This window comes from Hemiscyllium ocellatum, chromosome 30, assembly GCF_020745735.1.
Source record: "Hemiscyllium ocellatum isolate sHemOce1 chromosome 30, sHemOce1.pat.X.cur, whole genome shotgun sequence".
Classification (NCBI taxonomy): Eukaryota; Metazoa; Chordata; class Chondrichthyes; order Orectolobiformes; family Hemiscylliidae; genus Hemiscyllium; species Hemiscyllium ocellatum.
In genome coordinates, this window is record NC_083430.1 from 10,277,728 (window position 1) to 10,296,629 (window position 18,902).

General features: G+C 45.1%; 1 protein-coding gene across 2 annotated transcripts in view; it reads left to right on the plus strand.

Moving 5' to 3' along the window:
- LOC132830155 (mitogen-activated protein kinase kinase kinase 5-like) overlaps nucleotides 1–16,864 on the plus strand; it is a 179,809-nt gene extending 162,945 nt beyond the window's left edge. For both annotated transcript variants that reach the window (XM_060847686.1, XM_060847687.1), the window contains exons 27-29: nucleotides 2,249–2,361; nucleotides 5,621–5,697; nucleotides 13,566–16,864. In XM_060847686.1, coding sequence (XP_060703669.1) covers nucleotides 2,249–2,361; nucleotides 5,621–5,697; nucleotides 13,566–13,632 — 257 coding nt within the window. In that variant the 3' untranslated portion in view covers nucleotides 13,633–16,864. The remainder of the gene's footprint in view (nucleotides 1–2,248; nucleotides 2,362–5,620; nucleotides 5,698–13,565) is intronic.
- Nucleotides 16,865–18,902: the final 2,038 nt, after the last annotated feature.

Sequence of the window (18,902 nt, forward strand, 5' to 3'; positions counted from 1 at the left end):
CTTCGGTCCAACTTGTCCATGCCGACCTGATATCTAAATTAATCTAGTCCCATTTGCCAACATTTGGTCCATATCCCTCTAAACCCTTCCTATTCATGTACCCACCCACCCTCACCTTTTAAATGTTGTCATTGTACCAGCCTCCTGCACTCCCTCTGACAGCTCACTCCATACACACACCACCCTCTGCGTGAAGAAGTTGCCTGGCATGTTGTTTTAAAACCTTGCCCCTCTCACTGTAAACCTATGCCTCTTAGTTTTGGACTCCCCCACCCTGTGGTGAAGACCTTATCTATTTACCCTATCCACGCCCCTCATGATTTTGACTTGGAGCAGCCAGTGTAGGACTGGGGTGGACAAAGTTAAAAATCACACAACACCAGGTTACAGTCCAACAGCTTTCTTTGGAAGCACTAGCTTTCGGAGCGCTGCTCCTTCATCAGGTGGGTGTGGTGAATAAGATCATGCTCACCGAATTTATAACCAAAGGAGTCATGGAGATGTGATACATTAAACAATTTTAGATAAATCTTTCATCTTTTAGAATGGGATATGCTAGTTTCAGTTCTTGATTTTATAAACCTCTATAAGGTCACCCCTAAACCTTTGATGCTTCAGGGGAAATAGCCCCAGCCTATTCAGCTCAAACCCTCCAACCCTAGCAACATTCTTATAAATCTTTTCTGCACCCTTTAATACCATTGTTCCGATAGCTGAAGGGTGGGAGACCATGTTGATGTGTTTGGTGGAATGCACTGAAGGCTGCAAATGTCTGGGCCCCTGCTCAGCCCATCACCAGCGACTGGATATAATTAAGGACAGAGTCATGGTTGCTGCTGTCACTCTGCCCATGGTCATGAAGCCGAGTTGGGAGGATGGTGGATGGTCTGTATTTTTTATTCATTCATAGGATGTGGGCATCACTGGCTGGGCATCCCTAATAGCCCATCCCTAATTGCCCAGAGACCAGTTAAGAGTCAACCACATTGCTGTGGGTCTGGAGTCGTATGTAAGCCAGACCGGGTAAGGATAGAACATAGAACATTGCAGCATAGTACAGGCCGTTTGGCCCTCGATGTTGTACTGACCTGTGAAACTAATCTAAAGCTCATCTAACCAACGCTATTCCACTATCATCCATATGTTTATCCAATGACCATTCAAATGTCCTTAATGTTGGGGAGGAAGTGGGTACTGCAGATGTCGGAGATTAGAGTCAAGATTAGAGTGGTGCTAGAAAAGCACAGCAGGTCAGGCAGCATCTGAGGAACAGGAAAATCGACGTTTCGGGCAAAAGCCCTTCATCAGGAATCCTTAATATTGGGAGTCCACTACTGTTGCAGGCAGGGCATTCTGAATGGCAGTTTCCTTCTCTGAAGGACATTAGTGAACCAGATGGGTTTTTCCTACGATCGATAGTGGCTTCATTGTCATCATTAGACTCATAATTCCAGATTGTTTTTATTGAGTTTAAATTCTACCATCTGCCATGGTGGGATTTGAACCTGGGTCCCCAGGACGTGACTTGGATCTCTGGACTAAGAGTCCAGCAATAGGCCATCGCTTCCCCTAATCCACAGGAAGGAGGCTTAGTGTGACCTGTATTAAGAAAAGAGGTGGAGTGTACAACTGTGCATCTGAAACCTTCAAATACAGTGTGACCGTGCACTGGATGGGTCTGAACACCAATTTATAGACATATTTCTTTCTGCCTTGAATATTCTTGCTTTATGACCTAGCCCATCTGGACCACTGTTGACAAGTATATCCCAGATAGGATATTACGACCCTTCAGTTGCTGTGGGATACTGGGGGAGGGTCTGGGATTCCAGATATTGGAATGTAAGTTAGAAGGAGAAGCGAAGGACATTAAACATGTCGTCTTTGGGCCAGAGGAGCCATTGAGTCAATACCATTAAAGTTTGTCAGATTTGTGGGTGACTGATTGATCCAGATGAAGGGAATGGCCCAAAACCAAGGAATGATGAACTGAGGAATGGGAAAGGAAATCTCTGTGAGTTTTTTTTAATTAGCTCATGGGGTAGACGATGTGAAACATCTTTGAAATAAATGGGTTCAGCCAGCTGTAGGTTGAGAGCGCGGTTGTTTGGGGATCGATTAGGAAAGTATGAGTTTCCTGATTCTCCTTGTTTTCATCTTGGTTGAAGATCAGGCCCCTCTCTGAAATGTGAACACAGAATTTGGCACAAGCTGCTTCTTAACATTTTCTTTTGATGTTCTTGACCAGATGTCTACTCAGGCGCTCTTTGTGACTTCCGATCAGCTACTGCAGACTCTGAAACCGAGGAACTTTCACGGTGGCTGGTAACAACTCAAGTTGATCAACGAACAATTGACCAGGTAAGAGCTACCGAGGATTCTGTAGAGTGTTATAGAGAGAAGTATTTAAATTGAGAGATGGTTTTAGATGTTACAGAGTGCCAGAGGCCCCACCCTTGCTCTGAGTTGTCTGCAAGTGACCTGTGAGTGTATATAATGACTGATGATAGGAATATTGGAATAATCTTGGATTTATATAATGCTTTTAACAAAGTAAAATAACCCAAGGTACTTGGACACCAAGACAAGGAAATTAGCACAAGGAGAGATGACCAAAATCTTGGGTAAAGTTGTGGGTTTTAAGGAGGGTCCCAAAAGAGAGTGAGGCAGAGGACCACTCAGGGGTAGGGAGGGAGTTCCATTGTTTAGGCCCAAGGAGCCGCAGTGGAGTGATTAAAATCAGAGACATGCAAGAGGCCAGAATTGAAGCAGTGTAGTATTCCCGGGCAGAGGGATGGGTCAGACTGTGGAACAATTGAACGATGACAACTTTAAATCCACAGTGTTGCCGATTAGGAGCATGTGTATGAAAGGGTGATGAGGCACAGAATGCTGGGGCTAGAAGAGGCAGTGAGCGGTTTGAGAATTGGCCTAACCAGGCGCAGTAAAGTGCAAAGGAAGGAAGGAGAGGCAACCAGTTCAGGGTGGAGCCATGACAGTGCTAACGGAAAGTCATCACGCTGAAATATCCCCTCTGAGCTGCCAGACCTGAATGTGTTCTCACTTTATAACACGTCGCATTAGCTGATGGCCCTTCAGCCAGTTCTATCAGGTAAGGCCATTTGAAAACCTCTGTATATCCTGGGTCATCGGTTAAATCAGCAGCATTCTCAATTACAAGATCCTGGGTGTACATCTCCATTTCCATGCTAACTGCTCAGCAGTTAGATCCATCAGTGACCAGCTGCACTGGGTTTGGTTTGGACCAGTCCTTGTTAGATGCTCTCTGATGGGTTCGACGGGACAGTCACAGCCTGAAGCCACTGACAGATGCTCATTCCCTGGCTTCCAGATGACATGTACTTATCACGATCATAAAATCCTGTAAAGGTCGGCTTTTTGAGTGGAGCCTGGGGGAATTGAGAGTAGTCTGTGAGCAGACACTGGAATTCTCAAACATACGCTGTTTAACTGATGACGTGTATAATACCAATGTTGAGTCCTATCAGTACTCTGTAGCCCTTAGGCAGCTCTCTGCAGCGTTACTGATCTTTTGGACAAATCAACAGCGTTTGCATCAAAGATATTTGCAGACAAAGTAAATTGTTGTGGTTTTAACAGACTTTGGATTTCATTTCAATGCTCATGATCCCACTTGAAGAAGGAGTTTTTTTCTCCACTGATGAGGGCAGGCACAGTCCAACAGTGTCCAATAAAATGCTGAGGCATCTTCACTGTGTCCTACATCTACACACACACTACATGGAGGAAAATAAGCAGTGCCGCTGTTTGGTGACAGTGTGGGGTTTGTGAGGAGAAAGAGAAAGAAGAAAAAAAATAAAATGCTGAGGCATACATCAGCAAAGTGCCAACTTGATCTCAGTTAGATAAGAACTAGGAGCAGCTGTAGGCAATTCAGCCCCTCGATTTCCTGGAATACTCTCTCATCTTCCCAATCCTTTAGCCTTCTGTGTGTTCCTTGGATTTCTCTCCACAGAATAGAGGAGTAACTGAGCTTCGGAATCATCGTTTTGGAGATCTCAGTGGCGTGTAGGTTGTCTCGAGCAATCGAGCATTGAGTTGATTCTGGGGCTTCAACAGGAGCTCTCTTGTGTTTGTGCTCACAGTACCCAGGAACAGAATTTAACCCTAACCCAGATCGCAATCGAGTTTTCACATCCACTAACCTGAAGGAAATGTTTTGCCCCAGTTTCTGCCCATGCTGAAGCTTTACCATTTGTGTTATGACCTTCTCCCCTTTGTTGCTTGTAACATGACTCACAAAATGGAGCCTGCACCACGACTTAATGGGATCATCTCATCCTTCCTGCCCACTCCCCAATCTGTTACTAATTAAAACCTTGTCTATTTGCTCCTTAAATTTACTCAGTGTGCCAACATCTACCACACACAGGAGCTGTGAATTCCATAGATCCACAATCCTTTGAGAGAAATAATTTCTCCTCATTTCTGTTTTAAATCTTCCAGCCCTCATCTTAAAACTACCACTTCTTGTTCTAAAACCCAATGAGCTGAATGTGCCTCCCTCAGAAAATGTGTCTCCTTGCAGGAGGTGGGATTCCTCTGGGTCTTATGAGGTCGGTGTGGCTCAGGTAGGGAGGTTACTGGATGCTGTCTCTATTTATCCAACTGCAGCGAGAGAGTTGTTGCTAGTTGATGATAGATCTGATCTGATCTTGTCTCGTCCGATTTGCTCCTGCAGTCACTAGACCAGCTATAGCAGTGAGATACTGAGCCACACAGACTGAGTTCACTGCTTGGTCTGAGTTAACTGTTTCCAGTCAGGGTCACTGTTGAGTTTCTCCACTTACCTAGTTAGAGCAAAACCTGCCTCCCCAACAACTCTGATGTGCACGGGTTCCAGAAACAAAGACAGAAACTGCTGGAAAAGCTCAGATGGCAGCATCTATGGAGAGAGAGCAGATTTAATATTTCAGATCCAGCCACCCTTCTTCAGAATTGATGGTAGCTAGGAAAAGGTTTATGCATTGCTATGGATGGGGCAGGGTGTAGGAATAAATGATAGGTGGAGGTAGAGCCCAAAGAGAGAGAGTAACAGTTGGACAGACAGTGGGATAACAGTCAGCTTTGAAGAATGATGCTCATGGAGACTGCTAGTGACTGTGTGTAACAGCAGACCATGTGATAACCAGGCCTAGTGTGTGAGAGTTGGGCTTAGGACAAGGGAGAAGGTGCTTCAAACCCTAAAACTGTTGAACTCAATATTGAATCCAGAAGGCTGTAAGAGTTCCCAAGCAGAAAATTAGATGCTATTCTTCTAGCTTGAGCCGAGCTTCACTGAATCACTGCAGCAAGCCTGAGACAGAGGTGTTGGCCAGGGAGTAGGGTAGTGTGTTGAAGTGGCAGGTAACTGGAAGCTCAGTGTTTCTCACAGCTGCAGGTTCCGGGTTGGGTTGAATGCCTAACAATAAATAACCAATGGTGCTGAGATGGTCTACTTGGCAGAAGTTATCAGAGGTTGCTGGAGCTCATGAAACAGCACCAAGTTATCAGGAGAGAGGAGGAAGGACATGGGGCTTCCTGGTCAGAGATATATGTTTCATGGTGACTCTAGTGCTGTCTCATGTTCATGTTACAGATTGTGGCCAATGGGTACACGCTGCAAGATCTTTTGACTGATGCCACAAGAGATGATTTGAAATACGCCCAGATCAGGTAAGAGCTGTGGCTGGATTTGGTGTTCAGTTGTTATTCCTAAATTTCAGGTTGAATTGTAAACAACATTCATGTTCCTGTTGAACTGTGGCACCATGATGACAACCTTATGCCTGAGTCAGAGGCTTGTGGATTCATGCAGCACTCTCACCTCAGCAGGCTCACACCCCAGTGCTACACAGTCAAAGGAGGCATGGCACTGGCACCCCAGTCGTTCAGATTTCTATCAAAGATTCCATGGTGGCATTAAAATAATTGTTCTAGCTGTTATTCTTAACTAACCTCACTAAAGGCTGATTAGCTGCTGATTTTCCTGTTAGTATTTGTGGAATCTCAGTATGTATGTTGTGGGTATCATGTTTCCCAGATTATATTTCCAAAAGTAACCCTTATGTGTGGCCAGCACCACCTGAGATGTCCACACAGAGCTGGTTTATTACATAATATTTAATAACTAGCTACATCTGAGATGCAAGAGTCCATTATGAGCCCTCAGGCTAGAGTTGAGACTGAAGGTACATTATTGTTTTGCTATGTAGGACTTACCACAGAAGGCTAAAGACTTAGAGACATATTGCCCCCCCCCCCCCAAAACTACCTTTATATTCAGTTGGACATCTTGTGACGTCAGTTAACGCATAGGGGCTAACTGCTTGATTTGATTTGATTTAGTATTGTCGCATGTACCGAGGCACAGTGAAAAGTATTGTTTTGCGTGCCATCCAGGCAAATCATACCTTACATAAGTACGTTAGGGTAATAGAACAGAATGCAGAATGTCGTCTTATAGCTACAGAGAAGGTACAGAGAAAAATCAACTCTAATATATGAGAGGATCCGTCCATAAGTCTGATAACAGCAGGGAGGAATCACTTATGGAACAATCAACTGTCTATAAATCACTTTGAGACATCCCAAGGGTGTGAAAGATGTTATGTAAATGTACATTATTTCTTTTGATTGTACATCATGGACTCCACCCTTGGCATTATGAGAACAAAGGAAACCACGGGTTCGAAACTGATTTTCCCTGTTAGTGTGGAACAGGTGATACTGAGTCAGACACTCATGTCACATCAACCTCACTGGTGTGATCAGAGAGAGAAAATCACACGAAACAGAAAACACTGTGGTTTGGCTATTGCACTAGTGTGGAAGTCAAATTTCACACTCAGGTGCAGAGTGTTAACTGGAGCAGCTCAATGCTGTCTGTCCGTGTGATGCGCTAGCATTGATTGAGAGCACTGCTCAGAGTGTCAAGGACAAGAGGCAGTGAAAGTGCTCAGCAGGTCAGGTAGTGTCTGCAGAGAGAAGGTGAGCTAAAGGTTTTGGGTCAATGGCTTTTAATTCACGACAGCTCATCTCGACTTGCAATGTCAACTCTTCTTTTCTCTACAGATGTTACCTGACCTGCGCACCTTCAGCTTAACTTATGTTTTCTTTCAGTTGTCCAGCTTTTGCAGTAATTTACTTTTGTACTCTGCCTGACATACTGAGTTCTCAGACTCAATTTGCCTCTTCCCCGAATGCATCCCAACCTTTATCTAAAGCTGAGGCTTGTTTGACTTTACACCACTAGAGGCTGCAGTTTACGCACATGAGTGGCATAACCTGAACTGAAGAAGAGAATTTTCTCACTTTGTGTCAGAGGTCCAGCAATGTTTAAACATTTTGGACAAGGGGAGTTTGCTAGAGGGTAACCTTTTCAATCAGGAGCTGAAACGGATAAAATCAGTCTCAGAGTCTCCCCAAGTTCCAGAGTTAGAGGGACTTGGAAAGACAGAGATTGTCCATTTTTCCCAGGATCCCCTGAGGCAGGCTTCACACTGGCTGCAGGCCTCACTGAGCACAATCTTCATTGCTCAATGGCTGTAAACAAACTCTTCCCTGCCCTTCATCGTGAGGAATGGTTTTTGAAAGATTGAGACTTTTTTTTAAAATTTGCTCCAAATGTTTTCTTCAGTTCTGTTCGTGAGGAGCTGGCTGTAACTGAAGTCCATTGGCACCTGGCCCCTCTGCCCTCTGCCACACACGGGCATCCTTTGGGCCTGGCACAAGGTGGATCCTAGCATTACCTGAGTCAAGCCTACTCAGAATTGGAGCCGATACCGTTTCATGGTCAAATAGCCACCCCCTGCCAAGCGTGCTGTACAACTGCACATATACCACTTGCCTATTGCACACACACAAGCAGTAAGCTGGTGCACACTGTTATATTCAATGCCCACTCGATTCTCTAGATGTATTTGCGGTTCATTTTTTATTCCCACTGCCTCTGTTTCTGAAGCTGTTCAGTCTGTGTTCAGTATCTTACTCTGGTGTCATTCTTTTAACAAGTGTGAATCTTGATGGGGAGTGTTTAATCATGAGAAGGAGAGCCTTAGGCAGCCTTCACACACGTGTTTTTATCAGGAGTAGGAAAACCGGTTAACTTTCCTCCTCCTTAGCCCAAGGATATCAATTAGACATCGCAGCTGTTCTCGATGAGATCAGTCCAATGCACACAGTTGGGGAACCGGCTCTGGGAACTTTCTCATCTCTCGTGGCTCAGTCCCTCACCATACAGAGACCTCCGCCAGCTCCAATCTTGGTGAAGCTGCACAGTGACCCGACAGGAAGAGCAACCATCCACAACCCACACCATACCATTCCATAAGTCACTCCTTTCTTCCCCTGAGTTCCAACCTGTTGTTGTGTCCTTGGAAGGAGAGAAGCCACATGCAGAGTCAGGCTTGGGGAAGTGAGAGAATTAGTTCCGATGCAAGTGCACACAACCCATTCCAAACAAACAAACACAATCCATTAATCCCGTGTAATTGTCCTCATGCTTCGAAAGAACTATTATGAGGGGTGGTGTAATATGAGTTCTAATCTTGTCAATACGTTTGCATTGTTTATTTGGGAATATGGTCCCACTTACACTGGATTCACCTCCTTTCCCTGAAAACTTCCCATTGGTCCCTTTAATTGGAACAGCCGAGCTTCTGAAATTTTCACAGAGGTTGCGTAATGGCAGGGCTGGCTGCTCCCCAAACAATGTGCGTGGGTTTTGATTAAACACTGCTGTACTGCTTGATGTAGTCATTCCTTGCCTTTTGTTGTCTGAGTTTCACTGCTTTACATGCTGAGGAGATTGCTGGGCAAGTCTGTTTGTATTCTTGTGTCAGCAAATTCACTGAATGTTTGGATTTGTCAGTTCAAAGAACTTTTATATGACTGTTTATTGATGTGTTTGTTGTTCTCATGTGTGTATATATATATATATATGTGAAATGAGTAAATGCCAAGAGAAAGAGTGTACACGCACATAAGACGCATAGGAGTGGAAGTAAGGCCATTCAGCCCATCGAGTCCACTCCGCCATTCAATCATGCCTGATGGGCATTTCAACTCCACTTACCAGCATTCTCCCTGTAGCCCTTAATTCCTTGTGACATCAAGAATTTATCAATCTCTGCCTTGAAGACATTTAGCGTCCCGGCCTCCACTGCACTCTGCGGCAATGAATTCCACAGGCCCACCACTCTCTGGCTGAGGAAATGTCTCCGCATTTCTGTTCTGAATTGACCCCCTCTAATTCTAAGGCTGTGTCCACGGGTCCTAGTCTCCTCGCCTAACGGAAACAATTTCTTAGCGTCCACCCTTTCCAAGCCATGTATTATCTTGTAAGTTTCTATTAGATCTCCCCTTAATCTTCTAAACTCCAATGAATGCAATCCCAGGATCCTCAGCCGTTCCTCGTATGTTAAACCTACCATTCCATGGATCATCCGTGTGAATCTCCGCTGGACACGCTCCAGTGCCAGTATGTCCTTCCTGAGGTGTGGGGACCAAAACTGGACACAGTACTCCAAATGGGGCCTAACCAGAGCTTTATAAAGTCTCAGTAGCACAACGGTGCATGCGCTAAGTGTGCATGCATTTTCTGTTATTCTTTCACAGGAGTGTAGAAGAATGAGAGGCAATTTTATCAAAGCATTGTAAGGATCCTGAAGTGTTTTAACTGGGTAGATGCTGGCAAGATGTTTCCTCCTGTGGGGATATCATGATCCAGGGCACAGTTTCAGGAGTTGTCTCCCATTTAAGCTGCAGATAAGGATGAATTTCTTCACCACAGGAATTGTTTACCTCAGGAATTCGCTTGTCCGACCGCAGAGGAGGCTGAATCATTGAATATATTCCAGGCTGAGTAAGATAGATTTTTAATATTGAAAAAAGTCAAACACTATGAGGAGTGGCAAGCAGGAAAGTGGTGTTCAGACTACTATCAGATGTGCCATGCATCTAGTAAATAGTGGAGCAGATTTAAGGGACCTGCTGTTATTTCTATTTCTTATTTCATGAGCTGTCATTGAAGAAAAACCTGCATTTATATAGCTGCTTCTGTGATGTCAGGATGGCCAAAAGCACTTCTCAATGATAGAAGTGTATTCACTGCAGTAATGTGGGAAATGCAGCAGCACTGAACAAACTCCCATAAATAGGTGATGTCCTATTGGCCAAATAATCTGATTTTTAAGGGTATAAATATTGGGACAGGATACCAGGAGAATTCTTTGCTCTTTCACATAGCTCCATGGGAAACCTCTCCAGGAGGGCAAAAAGAAAGATGGTGTTGAGCTGTCTTCTTCAACTGCTTCAGTCCATATATTGTAGGTAGACCCACAATGCCAAGAGGGAGGGATTCCAGGATTTTGACCTCGTGTCACCGAAGGGACAGTGGCATATCTCCAGGTCAGGATGGTAAGTAGCTTGGAAGTGAACTTGTAGGTGTCAGGTTTCCCATGTGTTGTCCTTCTAAATGGTGGTGGTCACAGGTTTGTAAACTGTTGTTCAAGGAGACTTGATATGCAATTTGTAAGCATTAAGTATCTTGTACTTGGTATAGATTGCTACTTTTGTGCATTGGTGGTTGAAGGAGAGTTTTGGAAGTAGTGGAAATAAATTAAGTGGGCAGTTTTTCTTGGATGGTGTCGAGCTTCTTGAGTGTTGTTGGAGCTGCCCCCATCCAGGCAAGTGGGGAGTATTACCCTCACACCCCTGACTTGTACCTTGTGGATAGTGGGTGAGTCAGGAGGTGAGTTACTCACTGCAGTGTGACGTACTCCTGTAGCCACAGCGGTTATATGGTGAAATTCTGGCCAATGGTAATCCCCAGGGATATTGATAGCGGGGGATTGAGCAACGGTAAAGTGATTGAATGTCAAGATGAGAGGGTTGGTTTCTCCCTTGTTGGGCATTGCCTGGCACTTGTGTGGCACAGATATTACCCATCTGCGAAGAGACAGTTAGTCTAAACAAGGCAGTTGCTGTTCTATTAGCCTTCTGCCAACCATCAATTAAATGCTGGAATTAATTGCACACCATGATTTAGACGCATATCGCTGTGTTATCATTGAGACTGGATCAGCATCCTGTGGTACACTATGAGCAGAGCACCAACACCATAGGAACTGCAGTAGTTCAAGAAGGAGGCACACCAGCAGATTCTCTGCAAACAGATAAAAATTGCTGACCTTTCCAATGGTGTCCATATCCAGAAACCCACCCACATTGCTACGATGGACCAGACCAAACCCCCTCAAGATATTCAGAAGATAGTTTAGGCTCTCACTTTATCTGATTTTATAGGTAAATGCAAGGTGTTGCATTCCAGATGCAATTTGGTTGTTCAAACTACTGGATTTAAAGCAAACACACACTGTATTAATCCACCATTGAATCCCTACTGTGTGGAAATAGGCCTTTTGGCCCAACAAGTCCACATTGACCCTCCAAAGAGTAACCCACCCAGACCCATTCCCCTATCCTATTACTCTAAATTTACCCCTGACTAATGCACCTAACCTGCACATCCTTGAATACTATGGGCAATTTAGAATGGGTAAAAAATGAGGTCTGCAGATGCTGGAGATCAGAGCTGAAAATGTGTTGCTGGTTAAAGCACAGCAGGTTAGGCAGCATCCAAGGAATAGGAAATTCGACGTTTCGGGCATAAGCCCTGATGAAGGAATTTCCTATTCCTTGGATGCTGCCTAACCTGCTGTGCTTTAACCAGCAACACATTTTCAGCAATTTAGAATGGCCAATTCACCTGACCTGCACATCTTTTTGGACTGTGGGAGGAAACCCACACAGATACAGGGAGATTGTTCAAACTCCACACAGATAGTCACCCGAGACTAGAATTGAACTCCAGGTCCCTGGTGCTGTGAGGCAGCAGTGCTAACGACTGAACCATCGTGACGCCCTATAATTAAGGTGTACCGAAAGAAAGAAAGAATTGAAGTAACTGAACTCTATTAGAAGATTTAACAGAACAATAGATACAGTAAGTATTCACTGTTCCAATTCAGTAACATCCTGTAACCACACCCTTGGCAAAAGGCAAATTATGAAGTCAGATTGTCTCACATGCAACTCCAGTGGCTTTTGGCTGAAGCTGAGAGGAGAAAGTAAATTGCTTCTACATATTCAAGACCCAACAGCAACTGCAGAAAGCTAAACTAAAACTCCTGGATCTGTGGGAGCTTGACCACATCCATTCAGATTGCTTCTATTGGTCCAATTTTTAAAAGAAAATCCCAAGGCCTCTAATTTACTCCAGCAGTTCCGCTTTCCAGCTGTGCCTTAAAACCTCTCTTCAAAAAAAACAGAATAAAATACTCCTCTTCAAGCCACAGTACCATCACACTGCAGATTGTGGGAGAATATGTGTAACTATGATGTGCTGGCATTGCGTACTGCACAATATAACATGGCCATAATACCACCATGATGTGGAGATGCCGGTGTTGGACTGGGGTGTACAAAGTTAAAAATCACACAACACCAGGTTATAGTCCAACAGGTTTAATTGGAAGCACTAGCTTTCGGAGCGACGCTCCTTCATCAGGTGATTGTGGAGGGCTCGATCGTAACACAGAATTTATAGCAAAAATAGATAGAGTAGTAGAATTAGACCCTTTAGCCCATCGGGTATGCTCCCCCATTCAATCCTGGCTGGTTTGTTTCTCATCCCCATTCTCCTGCCTTCTACCCCTAACCCTTGAGAAGACCATAAGATATAGGAAAGGATTGAAGATACAGGATGGCCAGTATCATCTTAAGTTACAATTGGAGACATAAGTACCTTTCATTGCTAGTTCAAAGACACTGATTTATTTATTTTAACGAATTAACGAATTAAATGGCTGGAAGCTGATATTATGGAATGGTAATTTAAAATCAAGCCATCATCGCATGTACTAATTAAGATGAGATTCAGAATTTTTGACAGGCGAACAGTGACAGTGATTGGTGTTTGGCAATGTGCCTTATGAGAGAAGCTGGAATAAATGATGCTTACTTACTCCCTAATTGTAATAATCATTACATTTCAGGATTTGAAATTGCTCGCTGGATAAGTCAGACGCATCTCAATTTGATAATACATGTATTCATTATCTTGGATAAGAGGTGGTCAGAATAATGGCTTTATTTTCAAAATGTTCTGTGCTGATAAGAGGTTCCAGGAGATTGGAGGAAATAATGGGCCTTTGCTATTTAACTTTAGTCATTGAGCAGAGGTTTGAATGGCCTGAAATAGCCTTATGTAACACTGTTGATGGAAAGTGGTCAGTGGCATTAGTGCTGTTGCCCAGTTTACCCAGGATGGCGAAAGTAGATGGCACTACATTGGAAATGTGTGATGGGGCATTTCCCCAGTTAATACCAGAGAGAAGTGATCAGTGCCCTGCTTCCAAAATGCTTTGGGCGGATATGTATGTGTATGTGTTCATAAGCAGCAATACATGTAGAGAGCACTGTGTATTTATATAGAACAGGATCTGTCTCCACACTCACTAAAGGATGCCTTCCTGTGTTAGGGGTGGAATGCTGTGCAGACTCTGGGCTGCAATCTGCGCCCACAGGAAGATGAACGGCAAGATGTAGGCACTGGCCAACCCACTGCTCAGTTTCCGAGACAAGACTTGGCTTCAGCCCGGAGCTACACTAACTACCACGATCCACGAACTGATAGAGACACCGGCGACAGGTTCATCCCGAGGGTGAGAGGGCCGAGTTGGGTGCTGCAGTGTCTCCCACTGCTAGAAGTGTTACAGCTGTCTGTGCCACAAGTTTAATCTCAGAGCTGCACCCATTGCAGATTGATTTAACCCACTGTGCAACATCTCATAGCTGGAAACATTGTAATGTTCATACCTCGTGCTGGTTCGATGACTGGGCTGTGTGTGTATGATCGTGCAATTGTTTACATTACACATAACCAGCAGGACCCACAGCTTCTGATGTTGTAGGAGAATGTGTGGAAGACAATATAGGTAATAAGTGTTCTCTGTAGGTGATCTAAATTCCTGAAAAGTACTCAATTTCCCACTAGGATTACAGACTGTCTCACTTCAACTCATTAATTGCTCTCCCCCTGAATGGCCTCATTTTAATATGGCGATTATCCTGCCTTGCCATGTATTCCCTCAGCAGAGAGAGGAGATTCACTTTATCCATCCTATCAAATCCTTTCACCACTTGAGTCTTGCAGTCAGATCACACCTCTTACTTATACTTGCAAAGTTATATGGTCTACATCTAAGCAATGGGTCCTCACAGTTGAACTTTTATGAACCAGCATCATTCTGATGAATTCAGGACCTATTTAGTGAGACTCCCAGATTTGAATGCGGTCTGTCCCAGGCTACATCCAACTGAAGCCTCTTTGTATTTTGGCCTAATTGCGAGAGAGGGGTTCAGTTCCCTTTTCAATGCTTTCCAATCCCATCCACTAACTTATCGAGGTTTATCTTTCCAGATAAGAATCCTTTTTCTCCTCTAATCATTTCAATGGGTTCAAAATCCATCACATTTGCCATCAGCCTTCCCACAATTCCTTCTGTGAAGGATTTTAATTTTCCCTGCATTTTCTTCTGAACAGTGCATTGTAAATGTCAGCAGTAGCTTGTGCCCTTGTCCCGTGACAGTGAGAGAATAGGCCAGGCACAGTCAATCCTTCCAGCAAGTCTTCCTTTCAGTGACACTGACCTGCCACCACCCACACGGTTGACACTTGGAGAGGATCTTGTTTCGATCCGCTGCCAATCTGCCCAGGAGCTGCGTAGCAAGATCCTCAAACTGGAGGTAGCTGACCGGTTGAGCTGCTTTATTAATGTTGGTGGAAGAATGACTTTTGGCCAAGTCATTAAAAACTGAAAATGTGTTGCTGGAAAAGCGCAGCAGGTCAGGCAGCATCCAAGGAGCAGGAGAATCGACATTTCGGGCATGAGTCCTTCATCAGGAATGAGGAAAGTGTGCCAAGCAGGCTAAGTCATTAAAAAGACAAACTCATTCTTTAGCCTAGTATCCTGACTCATTACATCGCGTAGAATGGGCTTCTGTTCCACTGGTGTTTAAAACAGCACGGTAATCGCCATATCTGACTGGAGCCATCAGCTGCTCTGCCATGAAAGAGAGGTGGTTTAACCTGAGGGTCATCACACCTCAGACAACGGGGAGAGGGTAAGAAGGAGTGCCCTTCCTGGTTACCTCAGCCAGTGCAGGAATTGAACCCATGCTGTTGGCGCCATCCTACTTCATAATGTGGTGTGACTTGATTGAAGCAGAATCATAGAATTGTTACAGCAGCGAAGGAGGCCATTTAGCCCAGGATGTCAGCGTTGTCTCTCTGAATGAACAATGCCACCCCCAGCCTACACCCTCTGATTCTGCAAACTGTTGCTTTTCAGGTAACAATTCACTTAAATCTTGGACACCTTGATCGAAGCTCCCCCCACCCTCCCTCCCTCCCTCAGACAGCCCTTCCACGTCACAGTCACTCGCTGCATTAGAACATTTCTCTTGTGTGTCCTTTTCATTTTCCTGTTGCCTTAAATCCGTGCCCTCTGCTTTTCGGTCATTCCAATACAATGGGAACACATTTGTCCCAATCTACTCTGTTCTCATCCTTTTGAGTAGCTCTTTCAAATCTTCTCCATGAAAGCAGTCCCAAATTGGCAAATTTAAAATTTGTAAAGTTTGTTAAGGCGTTGACAGGTGAATACTGAAAGATTGTTCACCCTGACTGCAGTGTCCTCACTGGAGACAAGGAAGGCCGACTGCTGGGGTCTGAGATCAGAAAGGTTGTCACTCCAAGAGTTGTGAATTATTGAACTCCCTACCAGGGGAATCTGGAAGGTTATGCTGAGATCAATCCATTTTTAGACACTGGGGAATATGGAGATACTGCTGGAAAGTGGCATTGACATTGGAGTTCAACATGATCTTGTTGAATGGCAGAGAAAGCTTCAATGGTCAATTCGCCAGTTCTGAAGAAAGGTCAATGGACCCAAAACATTGGCTGTGCTTTCTGTCCACAGACCTGCTGAGTTTCTCCTGCTATTTCTGGTTTTGTGTCACTTGGCCTATCCCGGCTTCTACTTCTTATCCAATCCAACCCTCTGAGAAACACGCACCTTTCAGTATTGGAAACAGTGACACTTTGCAGCCCTCAGTTTGGATCGTCTAGTCTCAGCTATGGTTCAGTGGTAGCACTCTTGCCTAAATCTAAAGGCAGGGGTTCAAGCCCCACACCAGAAACTCGTGGACAAAACCCAACCTGAAGCTCCCGGTACAGTACTGAAGGAGCACTGCACTGACGGAATTGCCATCTTTTTGATGGGCTGTTAAACCTAAACCATGTTGATCCTCTCTCATGAATGTGAAAAGGACCATGAAACTATTTTGTAGAATGCTAGGGACTTTCCCCATAGTCTTGGTCAAACAAAATCACTAAGTCTGTTTAATTAACTATTTACTTATTGCTGTTTTTGGAATCCTGTTGCAAAGTTGGCTGCCATCTTCCTGACACTACATCAGTAACTACAATTCCAAAAATAACTTCATTGCCTGTAAATATGTTTGGGATGTCTGGTGGCTGTGAAAGACACTATAAAATGCAAGATTTACTTTATTTGCATTAATAACAGCTCTTCACAAAAATGTATTGAATTGTCTATGGGACTTCTTGAGATCATGAAATGAAAGGCTATGAGGTGTCCTTCCCTGTACAGAAGAAATGCTGTTGTAATAACATTTCCTTTGTAACATGTAAAAACTCAAAATTTATCTTCCATTGGAATATTTTGTTTAATAAAATGTATTTTTCTTAACTCCATCATTCTGACCTTTTATTTTCACATTGGTATTGGAAAACAGAATGCTCTGTCATGAGCAAGGCAGTGAGGTAGGATCGAGGAGTAGGAGGTGGGCTTGTGAAGTCATCATGGAATTGGGAAGGGGGAATGGAATTGGGAGGCTGGGGGGTAGGATTGGGAAAATAAGGGGTGGGGTTGGGGGAAGGGATTGGGAGGTTGGGGGGTAGGATTGGGAAAATAAGGGGTGGGGTTGGGGGAAGGGATTGGGAGGTTGGGGGGTAGGATTGGGAAAATAAGGGGTGGGGTTGGGGGAAGGGATTGGGAGGTTGGGGGGTAGGATTGGGAAAATGAGGGGTGGGGTTGGGGGAAGGGATTGGGAGGTTGGGGGTAGGATTGGGAAAATGAGGGGTGGGATTGGGAGGTTGGGGGATGGGATTGGGAGGTTGGGGGTGTGGGATTGGGAGGTTGGGGGGATAGGATTGGGAAAATGAGGGGTGGGATTGGGAGGTTGGGGGATGGGATTGGGAGTTTGGGGGTGTGGGATTGGGAGGTTGGGGGGATAGGATTGGGAGGTTGGGGGTGTGGGATTGGGAGGTTGGGGGGTAGGATTGGGAAAATGAGGGGTGGGATTGGGAGGTTGGGGGATGGGATTGGGAGGTTGGGGGTGTGGGATTGGGAGGTTGGGGGTGTGGGATTGGGAGATTAGGAGTGTGGGGTTGGGAGGTTGGGGGTGTGGGATTGGGAGATTGGGGGTGTGGGATTGGGAGGTTGGGGGGATAGGATTGGGAGGTTGGGGGTGTGGGATTGGGAGGTTATAAGGAGTGGGATTGGGAGGTTGGAGAGAGTGGGATTGGGAAGTTGGGGGAATGGGCTTGGGAGGTTGGGTGAGTGGGATTGGGAGGTGGAGGGGCGCTGGGATTGGATGGTTAGGGGGCTGGAACTGGGAGGTTGGGGCGAGTGACATTGGGAGGTTGAAGGGTCTGGGATTGGGAGATTGGGAGGAGTCTGGGATTGGAAGATTGAGTGGTGGGTTTGAGAGTGGGGTGGGATTGAGAGGTTGGGGGTGGGTTTGGGAGTGCGGAATGTGGGTTTGGGAGTGGGGAGTTGGATTTAGAGATTGAGGTTTGGGATTGGGAGGTGGGGTTGGGAGGGTGAGATTGTTATGAATGGATAGGATTGTGAGGTGAGGATATAAATTGGCATTGTGATTGGGTAGGAGTGGGAGGTGGAGTTGTGATTGTGAGTTGGGGGTGGAGGTTACGACTGTGATGGGCTGGGATTGGGGTAGCGTGGGATTGTGAGGGAGTGGAATTGTAATGGGGTGGATTGTGAGGGATGGAATTGGGATGGGGTGGGATTGCAAGGGGCAGGGATTAAGATGGGGTGGGATTGTGAGGGGCAGGGATTGTGAAATGGGGGTGGGATTGTGATGGAGTTGGATTGTTCCCCGGGGGACTGAGATTGTGAATTGCTGCTTTTCCATCTGCAGCCTGTTTTCTGGTGTGTGCTTTGTCCAGGCCCAGGGTGAAGCAGTTGAGCGGAGGCAGTCTCAGTGATGCCAAATCCTTACACATTGTAACAAACAGCTGGCAGCACACATTGGGCCACATTACCAGATTAATAATCATGATCTAGATTACTGTTCCAGTAGAATGAGAGTTAACTCCCTGAATTCAGATTCACAGCAACATCAGGAAATTAAAAAAAACTGCTACCAGCAAAATGTAAGTGTGAAGCTGTAGGAATATTCTCAAAATCCAATTGGTTCAACTCCCATCTTTACCCAGTTTGGTTTGCACGTGACTCCAGTCACCCAGCATCATGGTTGGCTCTTAAGCCCCCCTTTGATGTCGCCTACCAAATCCCTGTCCCAAACTACCACTGAGGGAGGGGCATTGAAATCCAGTGAATGATCAAAGGTTGGGAACGAATGTTTTTAAAAATGCATTCAGAACAGATATCACTCACCTATTCTAACCTCGACACCTCACACAATGATTTATACGGTTATGTGGATCGCTGTAAGTCTCAAATCTCCAAACTAGTGTTAACTTGACC